This window comes from Lissotriton helveticus, chromosome 10, assembly GCF_964261635.1.
Source record: "Lissotriton helveticus chromosome 10, aLisHel1.1, whole genome shotgun sequence".
Classification (NCBI taxonomy): domain Eukaryota; kingdom Metazoa; phylum Chordata; class Amphibia; order Caudata; family Salamandridae; genus Lissotriton; species Lissotriton helveticus.
In genome coordinates this window covers 344,421,062-344,445,440 of record NC_136071.1, presented here as the reverse complement: position 1 = coordinate 344,445,440, position 24,379 = coordinate 344,421,062, and the positions used below count along the sequence as shown (strand labels likewise).

General features: G+C 49.3%; 1 protein-coding gene across 6 annotated transcripts in view; it reads right to left on the bottom strand.

The window, feature by feature from the left end:
* SMARCC1 (SWI/SNF related BAF chromatin remodeling complex subunit C1) overlaps positions 1-24,379 on the bottom strand; it is an 873,495-nt gene that overhangs the window by 799,210 nt on the left and 49,906 nt on the right. For all 6 annotated transcript variants that reach the window (XM_078662530.1, XM_078662531.1, XM_078662534.1 and 3 more), the window contains exon 2: positions 22,681-22,800. In XM_078662530.1, the coding sequence (XP_078518656.1) occupies positions 22,681-22,800 (120 nt within the window). The remainder of the gene's footprint in view (positions 1-22,680; positions 22,801-24,379) is intronic.

Here is a 24,379-nt window from a genome sequence, read left to right as displayed (position 1 = left end):
TAAGTGTCCAGCGTAGGGGTTTATTATTTTTAATTTTTTTTAAATAACGGGCATATGTGTGCCTTTTTAAGCCTTCTGGGAAAACACCAGTTAACCCCTTCCATGTGTCGGACGCGCAGGAGCCTTCAGACGCATAACTGCTCATGTGCGTCGGATGGCTCCTGCGCGTCTGATGCCACGGCAGAGGGAATCAGAGGGCTTAGCCCCTGATCTGCTTGTCCGGGGGGGGGGGGGGGGGGGGGGGGGGTGCAGAAAGCCAACTAGGCACTAGGGATTGTTTTTTTTTTTTTAATACGTAGGGGTGGGGGCTATCGAGAATGTGCATGCAAATGCCCCCATAGCCAAAAAAGGCTTTCTGCCCCGCTGGAAAGCAGAAAGCACACTAGATGCCAGGGATTATTAGTTTTATTTTACTTAGGGGTGGGGGCTACCCGAGACGGGCATTCCAATGCCCCCAACCCCGCAAAATTCCAGTTTTTCTGCCCCCCCCCCCCCCCTTGGGAATCAGATGGAGTCAATAGCCCCTGGTCTGTCCCCTGCGGGGGGCATAAAGCCCACTATGCACCAGGTATATGTTTATGGGAAAGCTAGTAAGAAGCCCCATAGCCAAGGGTCGCTCCCTTTTATTCAGGAACACACTTTGGCTGTTTCAGTGATATTTTTATTCTCATCTGCACCCAAGTGGGGGCAGAAAACCACTAGAAACCAGGGAGAGTTTGTGTGTGTGTAAACTGGAGTTTAGCTGACGGTCTTCGTGTACTGTCCTTCGGCTGGCATTTTGCTGGCAGTGTATGTGAACCTGCACTTGGCCAATGGTTTGGGTGGACTAGCGCTTGATGGTGTGTGTAGATTGGCGCTTGCCTGGAGGTGTGCATGGAGTGGTGCTTGGCTGGCGGTGTACGTGGACTGGGGCTTGGCTGCAGATCCGGACTGGCCATAGTGGGCAACGGACATTTACCTGGTGAGCCAGAGGGGCAGGGGCCAGTATAATGGCCGCGGGGGCTAGGGCCTGTCTAACAGCAATCTGCCAGGGATGGTTGCTGTTCCAGACCGGCCCTGCTTGGCTGGTTGTGTGCAGGGATGGCGCTGGGCTGGCGGAGTGAGTGGATATTGCTTGGCGGACTATGTGCATTGATAGTATTTGGCTGGCAGTGTGAATGGATAGCACTTAAGATGGCGGTGTGCATGGATGGGGCGATTGGCTGGCGGTGTGCATGGATTGCGCTTGGCTGGCGGTGTGCGTGAATGGTGGATGGGTGTAGACTCTTGGCTGGCGGTGTGGCTTGCATGGATCCCCAGATTTTTCTTACCCTGAATACCCCGGAAATCCCACAATTTACTTACAAAGTCACTAGTGTTTACTGCGCGGGTTGCTGTGTCTGCTGCGTCTGCTGCGTCTAGGGCGCACCGGATGGAGGTATTGGTGATTAGTTTGCCCTCCTGGATAAGATCCTTAGATTAAGATTTATACTCATCAAGCGAAATTGCATGAGCTTTTCTAACTCATCATGAGCCCTATCATATCGAGCTAACAAAGCTTGAGAATTAGCAATGCGCCAATGACTGGCTGCTTGCGACACTACCATTTTGCCAGAGGCATCAATTAATTTCGACTCCTTATCTGGTGGAGGGGCCTCACCTGTGGTCTAGGAGTTACCTCTATTGCGAGCGTTGGAAACTAAAAGAGAGTCTTAAGGGCAGCGGACCCTTAATGTAGGCGGAGTCAGTAGGTGCAAGTTTATATTTTTCTTCCACCCTAGGTGTGATGATTCTTGCCCTCACAGGATCTTTAAAGACCTCATGTGCGTGCTTGAACTTCCCTTTAAGCATTGGCAGTGTATGAGTAGCTCCCGGAGCGGAACTGAATAGGAAATACTCTTCTAAAGCCTCCTTATGCAGCTCCACCCCATGATACTGAGCAGCCCTGTTAAGTAACTCAATGTATCCTGTATTGTCACGAGGGGTGACGGGCTGGACGGATATAAATCGGGGTCATTATCCGTGTTTGGGTCAGAGTCCTAGTCATCCCATGGGTCTGTATCCTGTGGCCTATCCTCATCCCCATCCCCTTCATCCTGTGGGTCAGGTAATAGTGGTGGTGGTGAATTTATGGGTGTGATGAGTAAGTTGGGATCAGTGGGCGAAGGAGGTGGAATGTAAGGTGAAGGGTTAGTACCCACATTTTTTCTCTTCAGAGGAATGTGGTAATCCTCCTGTAGGCCTCCCGTAGTCCCATTTTCCTTTTTTCAGACAATTGGGCATGGTTATGTCCAGTATCTGGGTGTATAATGGCCTCTTTCTATTTTGGATTCGAAGGTGGAACGTCGGACCGAGGCTCTTTTGGTGGAGTCTTTTTGTCTTTGGTCGCCGTTTTCGGCATCCAAATTTTCGGCTCCGAAGATTTGCTCTTTGATAGCGGTCGCTTCGGTTTTGGAGCCGAACATTTTGGCTCGGCGCCGGCATGGAGCGGACTCTAGCCCGAGCTGGAAGGCTTTTCTTTGTATTTCGGCGCCAGGCCCGAGATCACAAAACTTTTTCTTTGTGCCGACCTTGGCCTGTAGGCAGAGGAAGGACTGGAGCCTTTTTGATCTTGTGTTGTTGGGGCAAGGGGGCTTCTGTACTCACAGTACGCTGACTCCGTGTAACTTGCTCTTCTTCTTCAATGGCGGAGTCAGCCTCGGACACAGAGATGTGTTGTGCTTCCTCGGCTCCTTTAGCGTGTAGTTCTTCTGTATCGGAATCTTCGCCGAAGATGAACGGTACGGAGCCACCCTATTGTTGCATCTCGTGACGGCGAGCCCAACGGTCACAAAGCGCCTTCTTCGATCGGAACAGGTCGCAGTCTTTCTCGTCATTTTCCGGGGATAAGCAGAGGTTGCACACTTTGTGAAAGTCGGTGCCCCGAAACTTGGCACGACACCCTGGACAGAGTTTGAACGGAGTGGTTCCATCGACTGCTAGCGAGATCGGCGCAGGTAGGCTCAACGACCCTCCGCAAGTTTTCTGATCGAAGGTCTTTGAGTCAGGGCGATACGCGGAGATTGGGAAGCGCGATCGAGAGATAATACCGTCGAGGGTAGTGGATTGCGCGTCAAAGGGAACCAGAGAAGCGGCGTCGAACCGGAGCGCAGCAATTCACATTGGAACCCGATGGCGGAAAAAACAATACAACAATGGAGTCGATGCCCATGCGCACTATCACCGAAAGGAGGAGTCACCTACCTCGTGACTGGAAAAGACTTCTTCGAACAAAAACAACGTTCAAACATCCGGACCTAACACTAGATGGCAGGCTATGCAAAGCATGTGATCTACAGCTCACATGCCTCAAACAGTGGCTTTCTGACAAAAGTCTGCCTGTCCCTAAAAGCTGGGAAGATGGTGATTTCAGCACCACAAACCCTTTGTGGATACCATTTTCAGGGGGAAAAACAGATGCTTTCTACTGTAGCACCTTTTCCCAATCTTCCCACAAAAACAAACAAAATGTAGCTATATTTTGGCTAATTTCTGGGTCTCCTCCAGGTGAATCCACAAACCCTGGGGACCTTTAAAATCCCTATGACGATGGAAAAAAAAAAGGACGCACATTTGACTTGGATACCTTATGTGGACAAAAAGTTACAGGGGCCTAATCGCGACCTACCCCAAATAAGCCAAAAAAAAAAAGCTTAGCACGGGGGAGGCCTAGAAGCGAAAGGGTTAAGGAGTGTTTTGACTGGAGTGGCCGAAGAAGTTGATGGTAGAATGTTATTGAAGATTTGAGGTGGACAAGAGTCAAAGAGGCTGCCTGCTGGTTAGCTTTGACAAGATCCAGAAATTCAGTGGGTGAAAATTCTTTGAAGGAGCGTACAGGATTTGCTTGCCTTTACCCAGAGGGCTTTGTAGAAATTGGGTTGAGGCTGTTTTTTTTGCTATTTAAATAAGAATCCAGGTGGCGTGGCCAAGATGGCGGTGAGGTAGGACGCTCCTTGTCGTCTCTCCTGCCTGCTGTCGGCCCAGTGTCCCATCGGTAGACATAAGCCGACTGGGAGTCTGGGTGTGGTGCGCGCAACACTCACAAGCACTCAGAGCTCAGGAAAGAGACCCCGGAGACTGTGAACGGCTGCCCCGGAGAGATGCCGAAGATCGCCTGAGATCAGCAGAAAGATGTCAGCAGAGTAGTGCAGCATCCTGGACGGTGCTAGTGGTGTGGGGGCCTCCCATCCCCCACGTAGCGAGATGGAACCAGCAGGCACGGGGCGACGGCACAGCCTGTAGGCAGAGCAGACAGCTCCGGGGAATACCAGGGTGAGATCTGTGGCAACCATGGGCTGACACTCCAGCAGCCAACGCACGCGAAGCTGGATCTAGGCCTGACCTGGTGACGCAAAGCCAGAACATGACTGCTGTGGTCCTGACAGGGCCAACACTCCTTTGGGACCCAGTGAAAAGGGCCCACAGGAGGTGAGGAGCTGGGACTCCCGCCCCCCCTCCCGTCCACGAGATAAGCCGATCTAGGCTCTGCCACGTGGGGGCTTAGGGAGTACCTGGCAGGGCCTATGTGCAGAGCTTCGGGCAGAGGTGCAATGCCCAGAACAGCATGGTTGACATATAATTAGCAGAGCAGACCCCTTGCACGAGACCAAGCACCAGACACACCTGGGAGCAGCCTGCTGAGGTAGCTGTGAAGCACGAGTGGTTGCCCCAGAAGGGGAGTGACTTTGCGACTATCGCCCTCTCTAGTGTCCGTTGGGTCTCGCCAGGGCCCAGTCTGGTGGTTCGGGGACCCCACTGTTGCCTGGATTGTATGCCAGCCACATGAAAGAGTTCCTCAGGAGCAACATTTATTAAGAGAGGCTCCTCGCCCTGGATACCCTAGGTGTACAGCCATGCGCTGGCCACAAGCGACTTCGGCGAGCCACAATCAACTATGGCAACTAACCGCACCAAGAAGGATTGCACCCTAAAGACATGCTTTCCCGTCCGGCTGTGAGCTCAGCGGGGGACCCAGCCCTGAACTGGAACAAATGTGGGACCAACCCGACCAGGTAGCTGAAGAACGAGTAACCCATACCTTTCTAGAAGCACTATTCACGACTCTCCGGGAAGACCTCCAATCAGTTAAACGAGAACTCTCACAGGATATTAAGGAGGTCCATCGATGTGCATGGGGACCGTGTCACAGAGCTGGAAAATAAAGAATGTGGCCGAGAAGAGGAGACGGAGGAGCTCCAGAACGGGGTCATCCACCTTCGTGAGCAGCACATAGACCTGCAGGCCCACTTGGAGGATCTAGAGAACAGGTCATGCCGAAACAAAATCCGTATTAGAGTCGTAGCGACTAAGGTGGAGGGGGAGAACATCTTCGGATACACCGGGGACCTCCTCCTCAGCAGGCCCTCGAACACTGACATCCAAAACGATTGGGCAGACCACAATGGTTTGCACCAGTCGAACTCTGCATCCCCTCCGGACATCTTGTTCTGTGTACATGATTTCCAGGTCAAAGACGAGATCTAGCGTCAAGTACGAGACATGCATCTGATTGCCTTCAGGAACCAAACGCAAACACTTTGCCGTCCTCACGCTACATAAACGTAGAGAGCTCCGTCCACCCACTACACATCTTCACAGTCCGGGGATATCCTACTCATGGGGCCATCCTTTCCGCCTCTTCTTTCGGTAGGAAGGGTGGCTCTACCAACTACGATCGCTGACGGAGGCCTGTCTGGTGTTACCCCCCTGGGGAGCTAAGTAATTAGTGCCCATCTCTACCTCCACTAAGAGAGTGACAAGCACGCTGGCGGAGGCAAAGTCTGCATCAGAAAGCGAGCCGGCCTGACCCAGAGGAGATTGCAAAAGGCAAACAAGCGCCACTGGAGGAGATACCGGCAGTATTGGCAAAGCCGTATGAGACCTGAGGTGGTCGGGCGCTCTGCAGCACTGCTTATGAGAATTTGGGCTGGTTCTGTAGGTGGATTAATACACTCAATCCCCAACTCTGCTTCACTAATGCTGTGTCTAACACAAGTATTCCATTCTTAGACCTCATGATCATACGGACAGATGGGCAATTGAGCACTACAGTGTTTCTTCTGTGTTGGCTCGTTGGGACTCTTCCCATACAGGATGCGTGGCTCTGGTTCCTCTCTCCCCTGTTCTGGTTCCTAATTAGGTATGGTGGTTTTGCTCTCCCACCCTGGTGTGGGGTGCGTTTTCTGCTTTCTTCTCTCCTCTTGTTGGCCTCTGGCGCCTGTCCTTGGGGTGGGGGGGGCGCTTTGGGGTCCTTGGTGGCCGAATTGTCTGTTGGTTCGTCCCGACATTCAGGTGGCTTATTGTTACCTGCGCCTTCTTGGAGGGTCCTGGTAAGCGTCTCTGTACCTGCTGCCTTCTGTGATGTGTCTCATCTGTTGGCATTGTGGGCTGTTTACGTTCAGAGGAATCTGCTTTTCGTAAGGTCGGCTTGGACTGCTTCCTGTCTGTTCCTCTGTTACGGGACTTTTGTCTTCGGAAAGGGACTCTATGGATCGGTCTTTTTGCTTCCAGTCACGTCGCTATTCTCCCCTAGTTTTGTTCCAAGGTGGTCTGTCCTCAGGCTTGGGGGTTGCTCTCTCGTTTCCTTGGCCTTTGGGCTTTCTGTATGCATTCCCTCCTATTTCCCTCTTCCCGAGGGTGCCGCAGAGGATTCGGGGGGTTAAGGTGCCTGTGCTGATTGTTGCTTCTTTTTGGCCACGCTGCCTTTAGTTTCCACTCCTGCTACTGCTGGAGGGGGTGGATTTGGCAGGCTTCCCTTGACTCCGGCTCCGATTCTGTGTTCCCACCTGTCTTTGCCCTATTTTTGTCACCTGCATCTGTCTGCCTGGCTCTTGAGCAGCTGTTGTTGGCGTCTTTGGGCTGTTCTTCTGTGGTGGCCTGTGGCATTCCGTTGTCACGTCAGCTTCCAAACTTATGGACTGTGGTGCACGTTGAGGCTATTTTGTCTCTTGGTGCTCTTCTCTTGATCTGGTTTCTTGGTTGGTGGTCCGGCTTCTATTCTGGTCTTTCTCCGAGATAGTTTTTTTGATGGACCTTTCCCCTTCCGCCTTGCCTGCTCGTTGGGCTGTGGGTCAGTCTTGTCGAGGTCTCGGGACTCTGAGGGTTATTGCTCCTTAGGTGAATCGGATTCTGTGTTGTTTCAGCTTCCACAGCCGATCTCTCCTGTGATTGTGCCTGCTTGGATTTGCCTTCTGTTCTGCAGTTCCACCAGTGTGTGCCTTTTTTAGAGGCTGTTTGTTGTGGTTGTCCGCAGCTGTGGTTTTTTTGTTGTCCGTCTCCTCCGCGTGGCGGTTGGATGAGTTGGGTGCTTTGCTTCTCTCCTTCCCTTATTTGCAGTTTCCTCTGGATGGGGTTGTTTTGCGGCTGGACCCGTTTTTTTCCCTGAGCTTCCTTCGGGTTCCATTTGCAGCTGGAGGGGTTTCCTTCCCATTTTGCCTGGGGATGGGGATTCCTTTGTTCCTTTGTCCTTGTTTGTTCGCACCCATTTTTTTTCTTCCTCCGTACCCTGGGGTTTCGTCTTTCACCGGCCCTGTTTTTCTCCTGTGGGGGTGTGGCTCAGGGATGGTTGGGTTCTCGTTCCACCTTCACTCGCTATGTGCGTTTGGGGGTTTGCCTATCTGGTAGGCCTGCCTCCTCAGTCTCTGGGTCTTGCAACACGTTCTGTGTCCGCTTCCTGAGCTGAGGAGGCTGGGATCTCTGTCCAGGAGTTTTGTGGAGCGGCCACTTGGCTGTCCCTTCACACATTTGTTGCCTCTGTGGCACGTTTTGCTGTTGGTGTGTTGCACACTGCTGTTACTTAACCCTTTATTTGATTAAGTTTTATACTTTTGCAAGGATCATGGTGTCCTGCGCTTTTTCTTCTTGGGTCTCTGCTTGTGAGTTCCTCACTATGTTAGGACTGGGACGTGGAGGACCCATGAGGGGGTAATGTCTTGTTACTTACCGGTAATCTTCATCACCCCGATTAGGATCCTCCACTTCCCAGTCCTGTTCCCTCCCTCCCGCGTGTTTGTGTCTGGACTTGTTCATGACCGGCATGGCGGTGGGTGGGGCTTATGTATCCTTTAAAAATATTATAAGCGTTCTGATTGGCTGTCAGGAGGCAGGAGTGCCTCATTATGTTAGGACTGGGATGAGGAGGACCCTAATCGGGGTAATGAAGATTACTGGTAATTAACAAGACATTTGTTACCGCCCATAAAGACTGGACCTTTTACTGGTCATGCTACACGGTCTGCTTTATCATGGCTAAAAGCACTATTTTGATTTATTTGTTTTATTGCAGCGTGGTCCGCACTCACTTTAGCGGTCGCGCTGGTTTATTTAATTAATTTGCAGCGTGGTCAGCTCACTTTAGCAGCTGCGCTTGGTTATTTAATTAATATGGAGTTTTATTCTACGTGAGGGGCACATGCGGGGCTAGAGCCAGGCAGATCACGCGAGGCTTGGTCACGCCCTGCCCTTCAGCACAAGGAATGCTGTACAGTAACCAGGTCATAATTTGGGACGGTAAAGCTTTGGTATTCGAGAGATAAATCAATAGGCAAGAATGTGGAAGAGATTAGACACTCGAAGGCTGAGGGCGTCAACAATTAATTTGGGTAGCACGGCATATGTGCTCTTGGGCGGAACCAGCCCCACGGATACCAAGCGTACACATTACACACAGGAGGGGCCTGACTTCAAAGAGATATTGGGTTCACCCTATTAAGACCCAATTAGCATAAGAATGAAGCAATTTCATATAAAGAGAATTTAAAACCGAAGCACTCAAAGTGTTTACAAATACCCTGTTTACAATTACATTATGAAACGAGTTACAAGCCGCGTTACTCAACGAGTAACCTCAGCTCCCGGCTCCTGCTTTGGGACTGTGGACAAAGGTGTTCGATGTCTTGGGTGGGGCTTGGAGGGCTTTTATCCACCCTTTGTGCTTAAAAGTAGGAGCCCTCGGTGTGTTGGACTCTACTCACGGAGGGGAACTTGTATGTAAAGTCTTTAGGGAATACACAGTCCGCGCAGTCGCTCGGAGCCCCCACATTGCTCGTGGAAGGATCCGGGGAGCGCGCCCACAATCCACAGCTCTCAGGTCTGCTTGGGCCATGTGTTAGCAGCTCATCCACTCCAAGGTGTGCTGTGCACTCTGGGACCTGTGGTCCTGATTCTGTAAGGGGCTTACCAGGACTACAACCCCAGAATTCAAAGAAAACAAGCATTTGCAATGCAATAGGTCTCACATTTACACGAGTTTAAGCTATTTGCATTGTAAATGACATTGCCTGTTATTTATGTTTTAAAAACGAAAACAAAAATAAAAGGCATCATTTGAAATGTCAATAGCTCAAACTTGCGTAAATGCAAGACCTATTGCATTGCAAATGCTTGTTTAATTTAGGCATGTGCGCTTAGCACAAATGCAAAAACAACAATTGATGGACTGAATGTTGCACAATGGAAAAACATTCACCCCCAGTCACAGATCTGGGTTTAATCCATCGTTATTTTGCTCACCACACCACCCCAGTTCAGACATGGCCATATGCAAATCAGTCTTGACCCTGTGCCTCATGGGAACAGTCCAGCCCGAACTGCCAAGCCATGTCTTCCCTGGACCGGAATCAAGCATCCTAGGACCGGTTTCTGGCGATCAGCCTTCATCAGCCAGGATAGCTTGATTCCAGTGGCATGGAGAGCACGGGACTCACGTCTGAGCATACCCGTCTCACTCGGGTGACAAATGCAACAAGCATTTACAATGCAATGGTCTCGGCATCGTTAAAGTTAGAGGTATTGGCATTGCTCATGACATTATTTTTATTTATGTTTTTTTCTCTTTAAAACATATCAATAAATGGCATTGTCATTTACAATGCCAATAGCTGAATCTCTGGCAAATGCGAGACCTATTGCACTTGCACCCACACAAATTAACAGCTTAAAAACGAATCACATACAAAACACATCACACACACACATATCACACACAGCACACACACCCATATCACACACACACACACCCATATCACACACACACCCATATCACACACCCATATCACACACACACACACATATCACACATACACCCACACACACATATCACACACACACACACACACACACTCTCTCTCTCTCTCTTTCCTAAAGTTTTGTAAACACAAAGCTTTGGTCATGAAAGATTGTCCTCTCCAAAGACGAATAAAGGAAACAGAAAGAAAACAAACGTGGAGATGGTGGAAGATAAGGCAGAGGACGCAGCCAGTGAGAAGACGCAAGCCATGGAAAGCATGTATTAAGCTGCCAGACTGGCGTGGATAACAGAGACCGAGGCGAGAACAGAGCTGTGACATTTGCTCGCCCGCCCTGTAAACAAGCCTTCTTCACACTGCCAGATATTTCCATCTTCATTGATCGCAATGAAATGACCCCCCAAAAACACTCGCTCTCACCCTGCTTCAGAAGAATGGCAAATCAAACCGGCTATTCCACAGAAAATTACAGCCACTTGTACCGCCTCAATACGAAGCCGAATCCGAAGAAATGATTCCTGACAACTACGAAATTGTAACTATGGACGGGTCTGAGGCCTTCTTCCGTCACTACTGCTCCTGTGATCGAGACGTACCAGCAGCAGCACCGTACAGTGCCACTAGGGGGCACACAACTACCATTACTGAGTTTGAAAAAATGTTCTATGATTACAAATATACTTATTTGTTTATTAACATTATCAACTACTAAAACAAGTAACGAATAGTTTTCTTACCTGTCGGTGTAGTTTTGCAGCTTGAAGATCTTTCTGGATTCACTATGCTGTGCATTATTCCGCGGTCTTGTGGTTGGGTCCGGATTCGTAGTCTTCTTTTTTTTTTTTTTCTTAGCCCAGGTGGGCGTCGGCGTCACACCCCCTTGGGTGTATTTCCGGTGACGTCGGCATGCTTCCTGCGGAAGCTCCCACTCTTGGGCGCCATCTTCGGGTTCTTTTTTTCCGTGTTTCTTTCGTTTCCGAAGTAATGGCAATGTTCTATTTAGTTGGTATTTTACCGCTTTGTACTTTTAAAGTCCTTTCTTTAGTTAACCACCTCTTCTCTCTCCAGCCTCATCTTTCTGGCGGAGGTGGGTGGGTTCGCTAGTGAATCCAGAAAGATCTTCAAGCTGCAAAACTACACCGACAGGTAAGAAAACTATTCGTTTTGCAGCGTGAATCTTTCTGGATTCACTATGCTGTGCATAGATTTTGTAGCGATTTCTCATCTCTGTGGCGGCTGGGTGGAAGATGAGCGTTGGGTGTTGAATATGTGCTGTAGCACCTTCTGTCCAACTTGAGCTTCCTTGTTCATTTGTATGTCCACACAGTAGTGCTTCGTGAACGTGTGCACCGAAGCCCATGTTGCCGCTAGGCATATGTCCTGTATGGGTGTGTTAGCCAGGAAGGCTATTGTAGCGCCCTTCTTCCTGGTGGAGTGGGCACGTGTCCCCTCTGCCAGTTCTTGTCCTGCACGCTTGTGGCAGAGTTGAATTGTCTGTGCGATCCATCGTGCAATGGTCTTTTTGGTTACAGCTTTCCCCATGAAGCGGTTTGCGAATGACACAAAAAACTGTTTTGTTTTCCTGTGTCCCTTTGTCCTTTCAATGTAGTGCATGACTGCCCTTCTGGCGTCCAGGGTGTGCAGAGCTCGCTCTGCGCTGGTTGTTGGTTTTTGGAAAAAACTCGGTATCTGTATAGACTGGTTCATGTGAAATTTGGATACCACCTTCGGCATGAAGTGTGGGTCAGTCCTCATCACAACTCTATCATTGTGTATTTGTATGTAGGGTTCTTGTAGCGTCAGCGCTTGAAGCTCGCTTACTCTGCGTAAGGACGTTATTGCAACCAGGAAGGCTGTTTTCATAGTTAGCATCTTTAGGGAGGCCTTGTGAAGTGGTTCAAAGGGCTCTTTCATGAGTTCCGTTAGGACTGTGTTCAAGTTCCATGCAGGTGGCGGCACCCGCTTGGGTGGTGCGATCCTTTTTGCACCTTCTAGGAATCTCTTCACCACCTGTGATGTGAAGAAGCTCCTGCACGTTTCTCCCCTTGTGTAGGCGACTATCGCTGCCAAGTGAACTCTTAAAGAGGATGAGCTAAGGTTCCTCTCCAGCAAGTGCGTCAGGTACCTTAGCACTGTGGAGTTCCTCTTCATTTTATTGTGGAGTCTTTCCTGTCTGCAACATATTGTGAATCTTTTCCATTTCGCAACGTAGCACTTCCGAGTGCTGGGCCTTCGTGCCTCCCGAAGTACCCTCAGGGTGCTTTCTGGTAGTCTCAAATGTGCGAACTCTGTCCTCAGGAGCCACGCTACTAGGCTCATGCCCTCTGGTTCTGGATGTAGTACCTCTCCGTTCTGCATGGAGAGTAGGTCTTTCCTCCTGCTGAATCTGTGGGGTGGACACTGTGTCATCTCCATGATCTGCGAGTACCATGTCTGCCTCGCCCACTGTAGTGCGACCAGTATCAGTGTCATGTTGCTCGCTCTGCACTTGCTCAGCACTCTGTGCATCAGTGGTATCGGGGGAAAGGCGTAAGCAAATGTCCTTGACCAATCTATCCATAGGGCATTCCCCAGCGACCCCTCCTCGGGCTGCCTGGATGCGAAGTTTTGGCATTTTGCATTCTGGCGTGTGGCAAATAGGTCCACCGATGGTGTTCCCCATCTGTCGAACAGGTACCTTGTCTCCTGAGCATTGAGCTCCCACTCGTGGGATGCCGATGTCTGCCTGCTGAGCCAATCGGCTTGTATGTTGTCCTTCCCTGGTAGGTGTATGGCTAGCAGGTCTATCTTGAGAAGGATGGCCCATCTCCATATCTCCTGCGCCAGCTTTGAAAGCGGGGCCGACTGTGTGCCCCCCTGCTTGTTGATGTAGAACATCGCAGTGGTGTTGTCTGTTTGTATCAACACCTTGTGGTTGTACAGTCTTGTTTGAAAGGCTTTCAGTGCAAGGAAGATTGTCTTCAGTTCTAGGTAATTGATGTGCTTTGCCGCATCCGTTGGCGTCCACAGTCCCCTCACCTTGAGCTCCTCCATGTGAGCGCCCCATCCCTTCAGGGATGCGTCTGTGGTGATGGTCACTGTTGGCGTTGGGGGCGTTAGAGGCTTTCCCCTTGTTATGTTCTCCATGGTCCACCATGCCATCTCCTTCTGCACTGCGTGCGTTACAACCACTAGATCCTCCCAACCGCCTGTAGCTTGTGACCATTGCTCCTGTAGCCATTCTTGAATGGGTCTCATGTGGAGTCGTACATTTGGTACCAGGTGGATGCATGATGCCATCATGCCCATGATCTTGCTCGCAGTCCTCACTGTCCGAGCTTGTCCCTTCCGGTAGAGGCGAGTTTCCTTCACCAGCGCCCTCGCCCTCTTCTCGCTGGGGAACACCTTGCCCTGTAAGGTGTTGATCTGTGCTCCCAGGAAGATCTTGACCTGTTCCGGCTCCATTGATGATTTCTTCCAATGGATGGAGAACCCCAGGCTTGTGAGCGTGCTCGTCACTGTATGTGCGTGCTGCTTGCATTTCTGGTATGAGTTTGCTTTCACCAGCCAGTCGTCCAGGTAAGGGTATACGTGTATTCCTTGCCTTCGTAGGTGCGCTGCGACTGCTGCGAGGCACTTTGTGAAAACTCTTGGTGCTGATTTTAGTCCGAAGGCCAGTGTCGTGAACTGGTAGTGGCTCTCTCCAATGGTGAACCTGAGCATGTGTTTGTGCTTTCTGTTCATTGGGATGTGCAGGTAGGCGTCTTTGAGGTCTATTGTGACCATGAAGTCCCCAGTCTGCAATTGTGGGAGCACCTCTTGCAGGGAGGTCATTTTGAATTTTTGCGTTCTTATGAATTTGTTCAGGAACCGTAAGTCCAGAATGGGCCTCATTGTCTCGTCTACCTTTGGTACCAGGAAGTACGTTGAGTATATTCCTGTGTTTCTTTCCTTGAAGGGTACCCGTTCTATGGCCTGCTTCCGCAGGAGTTCCTTTGCCTCCTCCTGAAGACACTGCAGCTGCTTGCTTGCTAGTGTTTTTCTTTTTGGTTTTCTGCTTGTTGGCCTCCCCTCCAACTCTATGCAGTATCCGAATTGGAAAATGTTGAGGATCCATTTGTCTGATGTGATTTCTCTCCACTCTCGGAGGTAAAATCTTAATCTTCCTCCCACTGGTGTCATGTGGTCGTAGGTGTCTAGTTTGTCTTGACCCATCTGTGCGTGCTGCCCCCTGGCGTCTTTTTTGTGGGCGGGCACATGGAGTTTTTTGAAGTCACTTAGAGGCGGGCTGCTGCCCCCCTCTTCTATTCTGTCCCCGTCCATTTCTCCCTCGAAAGGACTGGCCTCTTTGTTGGTACTGCCAGGACTGCTTCTGCTGACTATGCTGAGCCTGCGAGTCTGCCTGGTGCGTTTGCTGGAAAGCCTGGTGTGATGTACCTGGCTGGTTTCCGCCTCTCCCGCCAGGCCTCCGTGACGGGGTGCCCCTCTTGTTCCCTCTGAACTGCAATGCTCCCATGGATCTTGCGGTTTCGTTATCTTTTTTCAGTTGACTGAGCGTTTCATCAACTGTTGTTCCGAAAAGCGTGTTGCCATTGAACGGTGTGTTCAGGATGCTGTGTTGCACCTCCGGTTTGAAACCTGAGATCCTGAGCCAGGCGTGCCTCCTTTCCGTGACGCCCATCATCATGAGCCTGCTGGCGGTGTCTGCCCCATCCAGGGCCGTCTTAAGGCAAGAATTTGCCGTGTTTTTTCCCCTCTTCAACCAGCTTTTCGGCCTTCTGCCTGGCATCCTGGGGCAGGTCCTTCACCAACTGCCCCAGCCCTTCCATGATCTGATACATGTGCCTGTTTATCAGGGCGTTGGAATTAGCCATGCGCCAGTGGGTCGCGGCATTCCGTTCGATCCTTCTGCCCACCAGATCCATCCTTTTGCTCTCCTTATCCGGTGGCGGGCCCGAGGTAGTGGGTACATTAGCCCTCCTCCTTGCTGTGGCCGTGATAATGGAGTCTGCGGAGACCGTGCCCTGAATGTAGGCCGGGTCCTTTGTGGAATGTTTGTACTTCTTCTCAGTTCTGGGAGTTACTGCCTTGCATGTTGCGGGCTCCCTGAATGCTTCCTTCCCCTGAGCCAAGACGCTTTCGAGCATTGGAAGGAACTGGCTCCTCGTTTGTGTTGGGAGCAATGTTTCTAGAAGGAAGTCTGCTTTCTGCTTCTCTTCGTCGAGCTTGAGCTTGAAAGCTGCTGCGGCAGATTGTATCACCGAGTTGTATGCCCCGATGTCGTCCGGCGGCGAGGGCCTCGAGGGTTAAGTGTCGACCACCTCCTCCGGGCTGTCTGTGTCGACATCTATGTAATCTACCTCCTGTAGGTCAGAGGGTGCCGACTCTGTGTCCGTCCTGCTTTCCTCTTCCTCCCCATAGTTGTAACTATCGTAGGGATTCTCGTACTCCTCCTGGTCGTCGATCACCTCGACGTCCTGGTCTTGTTCCTCGGCGACTTCGGCGATCTCATCCTCCTCCTCGACCGCCTCCACCACCGGTGGCTTGGTCTTGTGAGGGATCGTGAAGGCTTTCATCTTTGCGTCGAAATCTTTCTTCCGCTGCATGATGTTCTCCATTTCGGCCTCGAGGCGCCTTCTCTTCTTCTCCAGCTCGGCCGCGTGTTCCGCGTCGGATGGGTCGGCCGTTCTTTTCGGCGGATGGCTCGTCGCCGTGCCTTTCGGTGTCGAAGTTTTCGACGTCGAACCGGATTTTGGGTCTCTGGTCGTCGTCGTCAGTTTTGGGTCTTTCTCCCTCGGCGTCGATCGATCCTTTTCGGGGACGATTTTCGACGTTTTCTGCTGATCAGCAGCTCTCGGCGCCGGGGACTCCTTCTCGGAGGATCCGCTGGGCCTGGGAGTAGTCGCGGACGCCGCCTTTTTTGGCGTCGGCACGTTCGGGGTCTTGCCCTCGATTTTTCTAGACTCAGAGTCTCTCGGGTTCTTGGGGGCCGAAGAGTCTCCTACCTTGTCAGAAGTCTTCGTGTAATCGGTCTCTACGACCGTGTAGCTGTCGTCTTCGGCGGCAGCGTTGTCTTCTTCCTCGGAGGACATCCCCAGCTCGTAGAGGGACGGAGTCGGGGCCTTCCCCTGCAGGGTGGCGTGTGCTACCCTCTGCCTCTCTCTCACACGAAGGGTCTTCGGGGCGAAGGCGGAACAGGCGTTGCAGTCTCCGCTTTCGTGGTTCACCGGTAGGCAAAGGTTGCATACCGGGTGCTGGTCCTTCTGCGCGTACTTGTGGTGGCAGTTACGGCAGAACTTGAACGGCGTGTTGTCCATCATCGAGCGTCCAGGGCCTCCCTAGTCGCGTGTTCGTCGACGGTCGTCGAGGATCTCGATGAAAAACGCCTTCTCCTTGCTGACTTTTCGTCGATGAAGTCCCCTGGAGTCTTCAGATGACTTCTCCTCGTCTTTTCTGTATTTTCTTTCTTCTTTCTCCAAAAATGTCTGGAGCCCAAACGGGAACGATCCAGACCCGACCGCGGAAAAAAAGAATCTGAAGATGGCGCCCAAGAGTGGGAGCTTCCGCAGGAAGCATGCTTACGTCACCGGAAATACACCCAAGGGGGTGTGACGCCGACGCCCACCTGGGCTAAGGAAAAAAAAAAAAAAAAACAAAGAAAAGACTACGAATCCGGACCCAACCACAAGACCGCGGAATAATGCACAGCATAGTGAATCCAGAAAGATTCACGCTGCAAAAGTCACTGTTACTCACGAGCCCAGCATTATTTTCTACACAGCCTCACCGGAAGTCAGGCAAAGTCGCCTGTGACGGGGGCGGGGCCGCGTCCGGACCGGAAGAGGAGGCAGACAGAGTGAAAGCGTCTCGCGACCCGGGGCTCCTGTGAGAGGTGGGGAGCCCCTGGGCCGCCAGAAGGAGAGCGGAGTCCCTCAAAATTGACCTGGTAAGTTGAAAAGGGCTGCAGGGGGGTCTTGGTGCACGTGTGTGTGTGTGTGTGCTTGTGTGTGTATGCATGTGTGCGACGGCGGGGGAGGGGGTGCACTCGTGCGTGTGTGTATGTGTGCGGGGGGGGTGTCTCTGTATGTATGTGCGTGCGTGGGCGCGCTTGTGTGTGTGTGTCTGTGCATGCGTGTGTGGTGTTTTGAGCTTCCCAGGAGACAGCGTCTGGAGACAGCGCCTGGCCACAGCGCATGTTCACGTGCGTGTGGCAGTTTCAAATCGCCTCCAAGGCGATGCCCGTGGCCAGGATTGTCTCCTGGAAAGCAGACACGGCAACAATAGGTTCTCGGCGAGAACGCGCTTCCGCGCGCTTAGCCGAGACCTAAAAACTACAATTGATGGACTGAATGTTGCACAATGGCAAAACATTCACCTCCAGTCACAGATCTGGGTTTAATCCATCGTTATCTTGCTCACCACACCACCCCAGTTCAGACATGGGCATATGCAAATCAGTCTTGACCCTGTGCCTCATGGGAACAGTCCAGCCCGAACTGCCAAGCCATGTCTTCCCTGGAGCGGAATCAAGCATCCTAAAACCAGTTGATTTAGCTAGAGAATGGTGATGGATTAAACCCAGATCAGTTGACTGGGGGTGAGTGTTTGATTTGCGCAAACGCTCCGCCCATCATCTCCTTTGGTATTGCTATGTTCGCCCTAAGTTGGCAGTGTATGCCCAGACGTGGGTCTCTTGCTCACTCTACCACTGGATTCAAGATAGCCTGGCTGATGAGGATTATGAATCCGAAACCGGCCACAGGAAGCTTGTTTCCAGTCCAGGGAAGACATGGCTTGGCAGTTCGGGCTGGACTGTTCCCATGAGGCACAGGGTCAGACTGATTTGCATATGGCCCTGTCTGAACTGGGTTGGTGGAGTGAGCTAAAGAATGGTGATGGATTAAACCCAGATCAGTTGACTGGGGGCGAGTGTTTGATTTGCTCAAAACGCTTCGTCCATCATCTCCTTTGGTATCGCTTTGTGCGCTTAGCACAGCACACAATTCAAAGCTCTAATAGAGATGGGGATGAAGGGCTGTGACCTGGGAGACCGCGCGGCCGTCATTGTTGACTGTGTGTTGCTAGTGGGAAAGCCGTGCCTAACAAAAGAAATGACCGGCCGCCATTCTTGAACATTAAGCATGCCACGCTGTAGATAAAAAGACCATAGCGCAGATTTTTAAAAAAAAACATAAAATAGCGTGCTGGGCTGCTTAAAAAAATATTTTATAGCCAAAGCAGCGTTAATGGAGCAGCCACCACAGTTAAAGCAAAAAACATAAAATAAGATAAAATGCGGGTGCTGTGCTGCTTAAAAAGAAAGCGGTTGCAGGAAAGCATGTTACGCGTGCTATAGGAGAAAATCATTTAAGAAATCAATGCTCACAGACTGTAAATAAAACATACAGTCTAACAACATGTTACAGGTGCAGTGCTAATGGAAGGTTACAAAAGGAGAAAAAAGGTACTAGGGAGGGGCTAATGAGCCTATTCGCGAATCAAAAGCTACCATTTACAAAGGTCAGGAAGAGAAGGCAAAAGAAAAGATGGGCGGAGCTTCAATTTCATTCCCGAATACTGCATCTCTCGAAGAGAAAGCGCAAGCGTTCCCTAGGCGAGACTTAAAATAGCTTGCCGTCTACATGTAAATCCTTAAATTTAACCCAAGACAGAGTAGCTCACTATCTGTGTGGACACTCCTGCTTTTCCACAGTTTGCTCCAGCCTCTCATCACTATTCTAACACGTCCATGTTTTGGAGAGGGTATTGAGTGAATGTGAACACACTTCCATTAAAATGTACTGCAATGCACACTCACATTTTCACTGGCCATCTATTTACATCACAGTGGGAACAAAAGTAATAGTTTTTCGCTGCAGGAGCTTATTCACGCAGAAGAGTCAGATGCAAAGAGGTGAATGTATTTCTGATGAGACCAGCAGTTAGCGCCCAGTTTCATTGGCTTTTATCTCTCATTCATCACAAGCAGGTGAAGAGGAGATATTTAATGAAAACTTTGTGTTCTGCACTGTTCTCGATTCACATGTGACAGGTGGCACATGCTCATTATCTACTGTGTTTGAAAAAAGCGGCTCTGCAGGTTCTTTTTTACAGTTCCATTGTGTAGGAAATGCCAATAATTATTTTTAGGAATCCTTGTGCATCTCTACAGCCTCTATCATTCTGCCTTACAAGCACTTGCTGGTACTTTTCTTGTCCCGGTTTTATCTGGTCCGTCAGTGCCCTTCGTTAATGTCCAACATTTAGTCCTACTTCTATGTCTACCATCAGTACTGGTTTTAGGTTTAAAAAATCTGATTACTCTCCACTTCATCAACACAAAAAGGATCTTGTAAGAGGTCAAACGGATGATGATTATGCTTGAAAAGAAGAGGCCAATTCGTTGAGCAAAAGGGATCCTCTCATCTGCTCCTCTAAAACGATAACAAAAGCATAGAAAGGTAATTGGAAGAGAATGTAGATAGCAACAGTCTTTGAACAAGCATTGGAAATGCAATAGGTCTCGCATTAGGAAAGTTTGAGCTATTGGTCTTATAAATAAAAAAAATTTTTATTTATGTATTTGTTAAAATAGCTAAATTAATAGCTCTGTCATTTACAATGCCAATAGTTATAACTTTCGCAAATGTGACACCTATAGCATTTGTAATGCAACATGTTTTTTATTTACGTGACTTAGATGTATTAATATTACAAATAACAATGGCTTTTATTTTTTTTGTTAAATTGTTAAATACTGTATTTAATTTGTAATGGCAATAGCTTAAACTTTTGTAAATAACTTTTGTGAAGATTATATTCAGTGTTTTTTATTGTGACGAAAATCCAAGAACAGAAGTGAAATATTAACATCTTTTTTGTGATTTGTAATAAGGCTTGAAAACAGCTTGAAACAGTGTCACCTGTCGTGAACTGAGGGCTATAACTCACTGTGTAATGCACTATGTAAAGGCGACCACAAAATACAGAAACTGTGAATTGAACTTTACAGGTTTGAAATTTAAATGATTCCTTTCTGAGGCCGTACATAAATAATTCATATATGGGAAAGAAGGGTGGTGGTTGGTGTGGTGTGCATGTATAATAGAGATTGTTTGGAATGAATACCGGGAACACAGCAGTTAATTTGAACCGGTGGTTTCCAGGGCTCAGTACGGGCACTTTATTCTCAGTGTCGGCGCTAATGACAGTTCACACATGGTGGCGCTGTCTGTTTAATTATAAGATGAGAGCAACAACAGTATTTAATAATTCAAAATACATTGAAAATGGCAATTGAGACTATTCCATGCCATTCGTATTGGGAGTCCTGGAATAGTTTGAATTGTTACACTTGTAACATTGCAATGTGTTGTAGTTGTACTGGTACTTTTATTGGCAGTGCAGGCTGCAGTGGCATCCAAAGAAGGGCCCTGACACTTACTTTTTTTTCAAATATAAATTACGCACTAGTTTCAATAACAATATAGAATTATGCAGAAAAGGAGGCATCTGTGTAAATTTAAGATGATACAGGGGAAGCAGCGAGGAGAGTGCTCTGATTGTGGAAAACAAGCAGCAAGGAGAGAGAGAGAGAGAGAAAGAGAGGGAGTGGGGGAGAGAGAAAGAGAAAGAGAGAGTGGGAAAGAAAGAAAGAGAGAGTGGAAGAGAGAGAGTGGGAGAAAGAGAGAGAGTGTGAGAGAGAGCCAGTGGGAGAGTGGGAAAGAGAAAAAGAGAGAGAGTGGGAGAGAGAGAGAGAAAGACAGAGTGGGAGAAAGAGAGTGAGAGAGGGAGAGTGGGAGAGAAAGAAAGAGAGAGTTTTGGAGACAGGGAGAGAAAGAGAGGGAGAGAGAGAGAGAGAGAGTGGGAGAAAGAGAGAGAGTGAGAGAAAGAGAGACAGTGGGAGGGAGAAAGAGAGAGAGTGGGAGAAAGAGAAAGACAGAGAGTGGGAGAAAGAGAGGGAGAGTGGGTCAGAGAGAAAGAAAGAGAGAGGTTGGAAGGGAGAGAAAATGAGAGTGGGAGAGAGAGAGAAAGAGAGAGGGTGGGAGGGAGAGATCGAGGAAGAGAGTGAGAGAGAGAAAGAGAGAGAGTGGGTGAGAGAGAGTGGGAGAAAGGAGAGAGAGTGAGAGAGAGAGAGAAAGAGAGAGGGTGGGAGGGAGGGAGAGAGAGAAAGAGAGAGGGTGGGAGGGAGGGAGAGAGCGAGGAAGAGAGAGTGAGAGAGAAAGAGAGAGAGTGGGAGAGAGAGGAAGAGTGAGAGAGATAGAGAAAGAGAGAGAAAGAATGAAAGTAAAATAGAAAGGAGAGAGGAGAGACGCAATGAGGGACAGAGAGAGACAAAGGGACAACGAATTTGCGTGAGATAGAGGTAGAAGAGAGAGAGACAGAGTGAGAGATAGAATAGAGAGTACAGAGGAAGATGTTGTTGCTTCTTTGCGCCTGTCTATCACAAAGCATGGGGCCAGATCAGGCCTCAGGAATGGAGTGGCAGTTTTTGCAGTCTGGATGAAATAGCTACGCCTGCACCCTTTGATCGCTGGTGCACGGGAGTATCAGATCTGAGCTGAGACTTTACTCTGGAATATATTTGTTCATTTTGTCCCGGTTTTTAGATCCCGATCTTTACATTCAGATATAATTACAGCAATATTTCATGCACTTTGTCTCCGCACTTCAAGGATAGCAGTGGTGATTTGATGCATCTGATATTTGATGGCACTTTTTATTCAGATGGTTCCAGGAGACGACGTTGGTATTATGTGTGATTTCTTCTAATTTTGAACAGGGGTCGCATCGCACTAATCCCGGTCTCAGAGATGAGGAGAACCTCAGGTATCTGACCGGTGACAAGATCATTCATGAGTGAACTATCGGTTCTGAGACATAGAACAGAAGGAGAGCCAAGATAGCGCTGTTGGTCAGAGTGCACAGGTGCATTTGAACGGCGCTATGCGCAGGGCATGGCCGTGCCTGTGAAAGATGATAAACAGGTGACGAGATCATTCATGAGTGAACTATCGGTTCTGAGACATAGAACAGAAGGAGAGCCAAGATAGCGCTGTTGGTCAGAGTGCACGGGTGCATTTGAACGGCGCTATGCGCAGGGCATGGCCGTGCCTGTGAAAGATGACAAACAAGCAGATCATAGATGGAATCGAAGCTGTACCGAGGTGGGGGCTAAAGGAAACCAAAAGAAGTGAACAGTTGCAAAGGGACAACAAATACAGTCAGATGAAGGGCAGGGCGACAAACAAGAAAGGAAACAAGACGGAGGGCATTGCTGTGGGGAGGGGGAGAGGAGAAATGCACACGGCGGGCAGGGGAGGGGGCGGAGCGGGGAGAGCGGCATGAGGGTGTGAAGCAGCCGGGGCCTTTGAAGTGAAGCTAAGCTTCACTTCAAAGGTGTGGGAGGAGTGTGGCTTTGGGAACAGATGGCGATTTGATGATGTGCACGCGCATTTTAGGTCAATGCGCTTGCGCATTGACCTAAAAGCGCACGGGCACAGCACCAAATCGCCACAGTTAGTTAAACTTTGTTTAAAGCCCTATAGTCTCGCTTCTCTCAATGCGCATGCGCATTGATAGGTCACGAGACCTAAAAAGGAACAAACTTATTGAGCAAAGCCAAAAAGTATTGCATACAGCGGTAATATCTACTTACCGGAAGCTTGGTGAATGCAGGGTTAGTAACATGTCTTCCAAAGGCATCCTCCTGGAACTGTAGAAGTTGCACTACAAGCCCGGCCAAGGCTTTACTGGTGGGAGCATCTGCTTGGACATACTGCAAAAAAAAAAAAAAAAAATTGAAGCCACTTTTCCACATTATCACGTACACAACAATTTTGATAATTATATAAGGGTCTGACACCATCATCACCCATTTCAGTAACACCCAATGGTTAAGAACAATTCTACAGCCTGCTAAAGCCATTAAATCTGTCATGCCCACATTTTCTTCCATATCTTAAAACCCACCTCAGGCTACTTCACCTGAATGTCTACAAAACACAGGGTAATGTGCCACAGTAAACATCTTTAAAAACAAAAACTGGCAAAGTCCATAGGTCTGGTATAAAAATGCAACACATGTCAATACAGGCATTCAGAATTGCTTAAGGCACACACTGCATTTATCACATTAAAGCATGTTCTGCGGGGCTTGGGGAAAAGTAGCAACAAACAAAAAGACGCCTTTTGTAAGAAAATGCATAGGTGAAAAAGAAGTGAATGTGACAACTTTGTGTACTTTCAGATGTAAGAGTCCCTCAAACATTCTAATATGAAGCACTTCCAGGAAGGAAGGCTGCTCTACCCAATAGCAAACAGCATGAGATGAGAGGAATACTCCGCTGGGTGGAGCAAAGGTCTCGCCTAGGCAGTGATTGTGTGGTCTCTGCGAGAAATGCTGTATTCAGGATATGGGCTTTAAATGCTCCACCCATATTCAAGGGCTGCCCGTTATATGTGTTGTTACTCAAAGCTTGTGAGCACTATTTCTTTATTTAAGCAGGAGCACTGGAGACCAGTGTGCATGGTTTTCAGAGCTCTGTCGTAAGCAGGACTGTAAATCTTGCCCTTATCTTGCCCCATTTGCTGTGCATTCAAAGACCGAAGAATTTTTTTTCCCCTGGTGCTCGACACCGATGCTTCCCCGTCCTAATATTAAACTGATTAATAGGTAGTGGCCAATGTTTAAAATATATGGCTCTTCACTTGTTCGCTTTGTAGCCTCTCTCCCTCTCCTTCCCGCCAGCCGCAACACAATCCTGCCAGATGGCCCTCTCATCTGAACGCTCCATTTCTGTAATCAGGGAACCAATTATCCAGCTTTATGTTACTGCTAATACGGTTTACGCACATATTCACAATTTCTCCTTCGGCAGTTGAAGTACAATTCTCCGCTCAACCCCACTCTAATCTACGCAATGCCACTCCACGTAACACCACTCCTTGCTCCACGCCACTCTGCTTTACTCCACGCCACTCAAGGCCACTCCATTTTACACAACCACTCTTTACGCCACGCCGCTTTACCCCACTCCATTTTACACAACCACGCTTTACGCCACGCTGCTTTGCTCCGCTCTATGCCACTCGGCTCAATGCCACTCGGCTCAATGCCACTCCGCTCCGATTTACCACACCACGCAACATAATTACAATCGTCATAACACACCACCACATAATTCAACTCCACCAAATTACACACTGCTCAATACCACATAAAAAACCCAACATATATCCACTCTATACCACATGAACATTCCGCACCATGCCACATAATTCCACTCAACATTTCACTCTATACCATAGTTCCATGCCACACTATTTAACTCCACGCAAATCCATTCCACGCCACA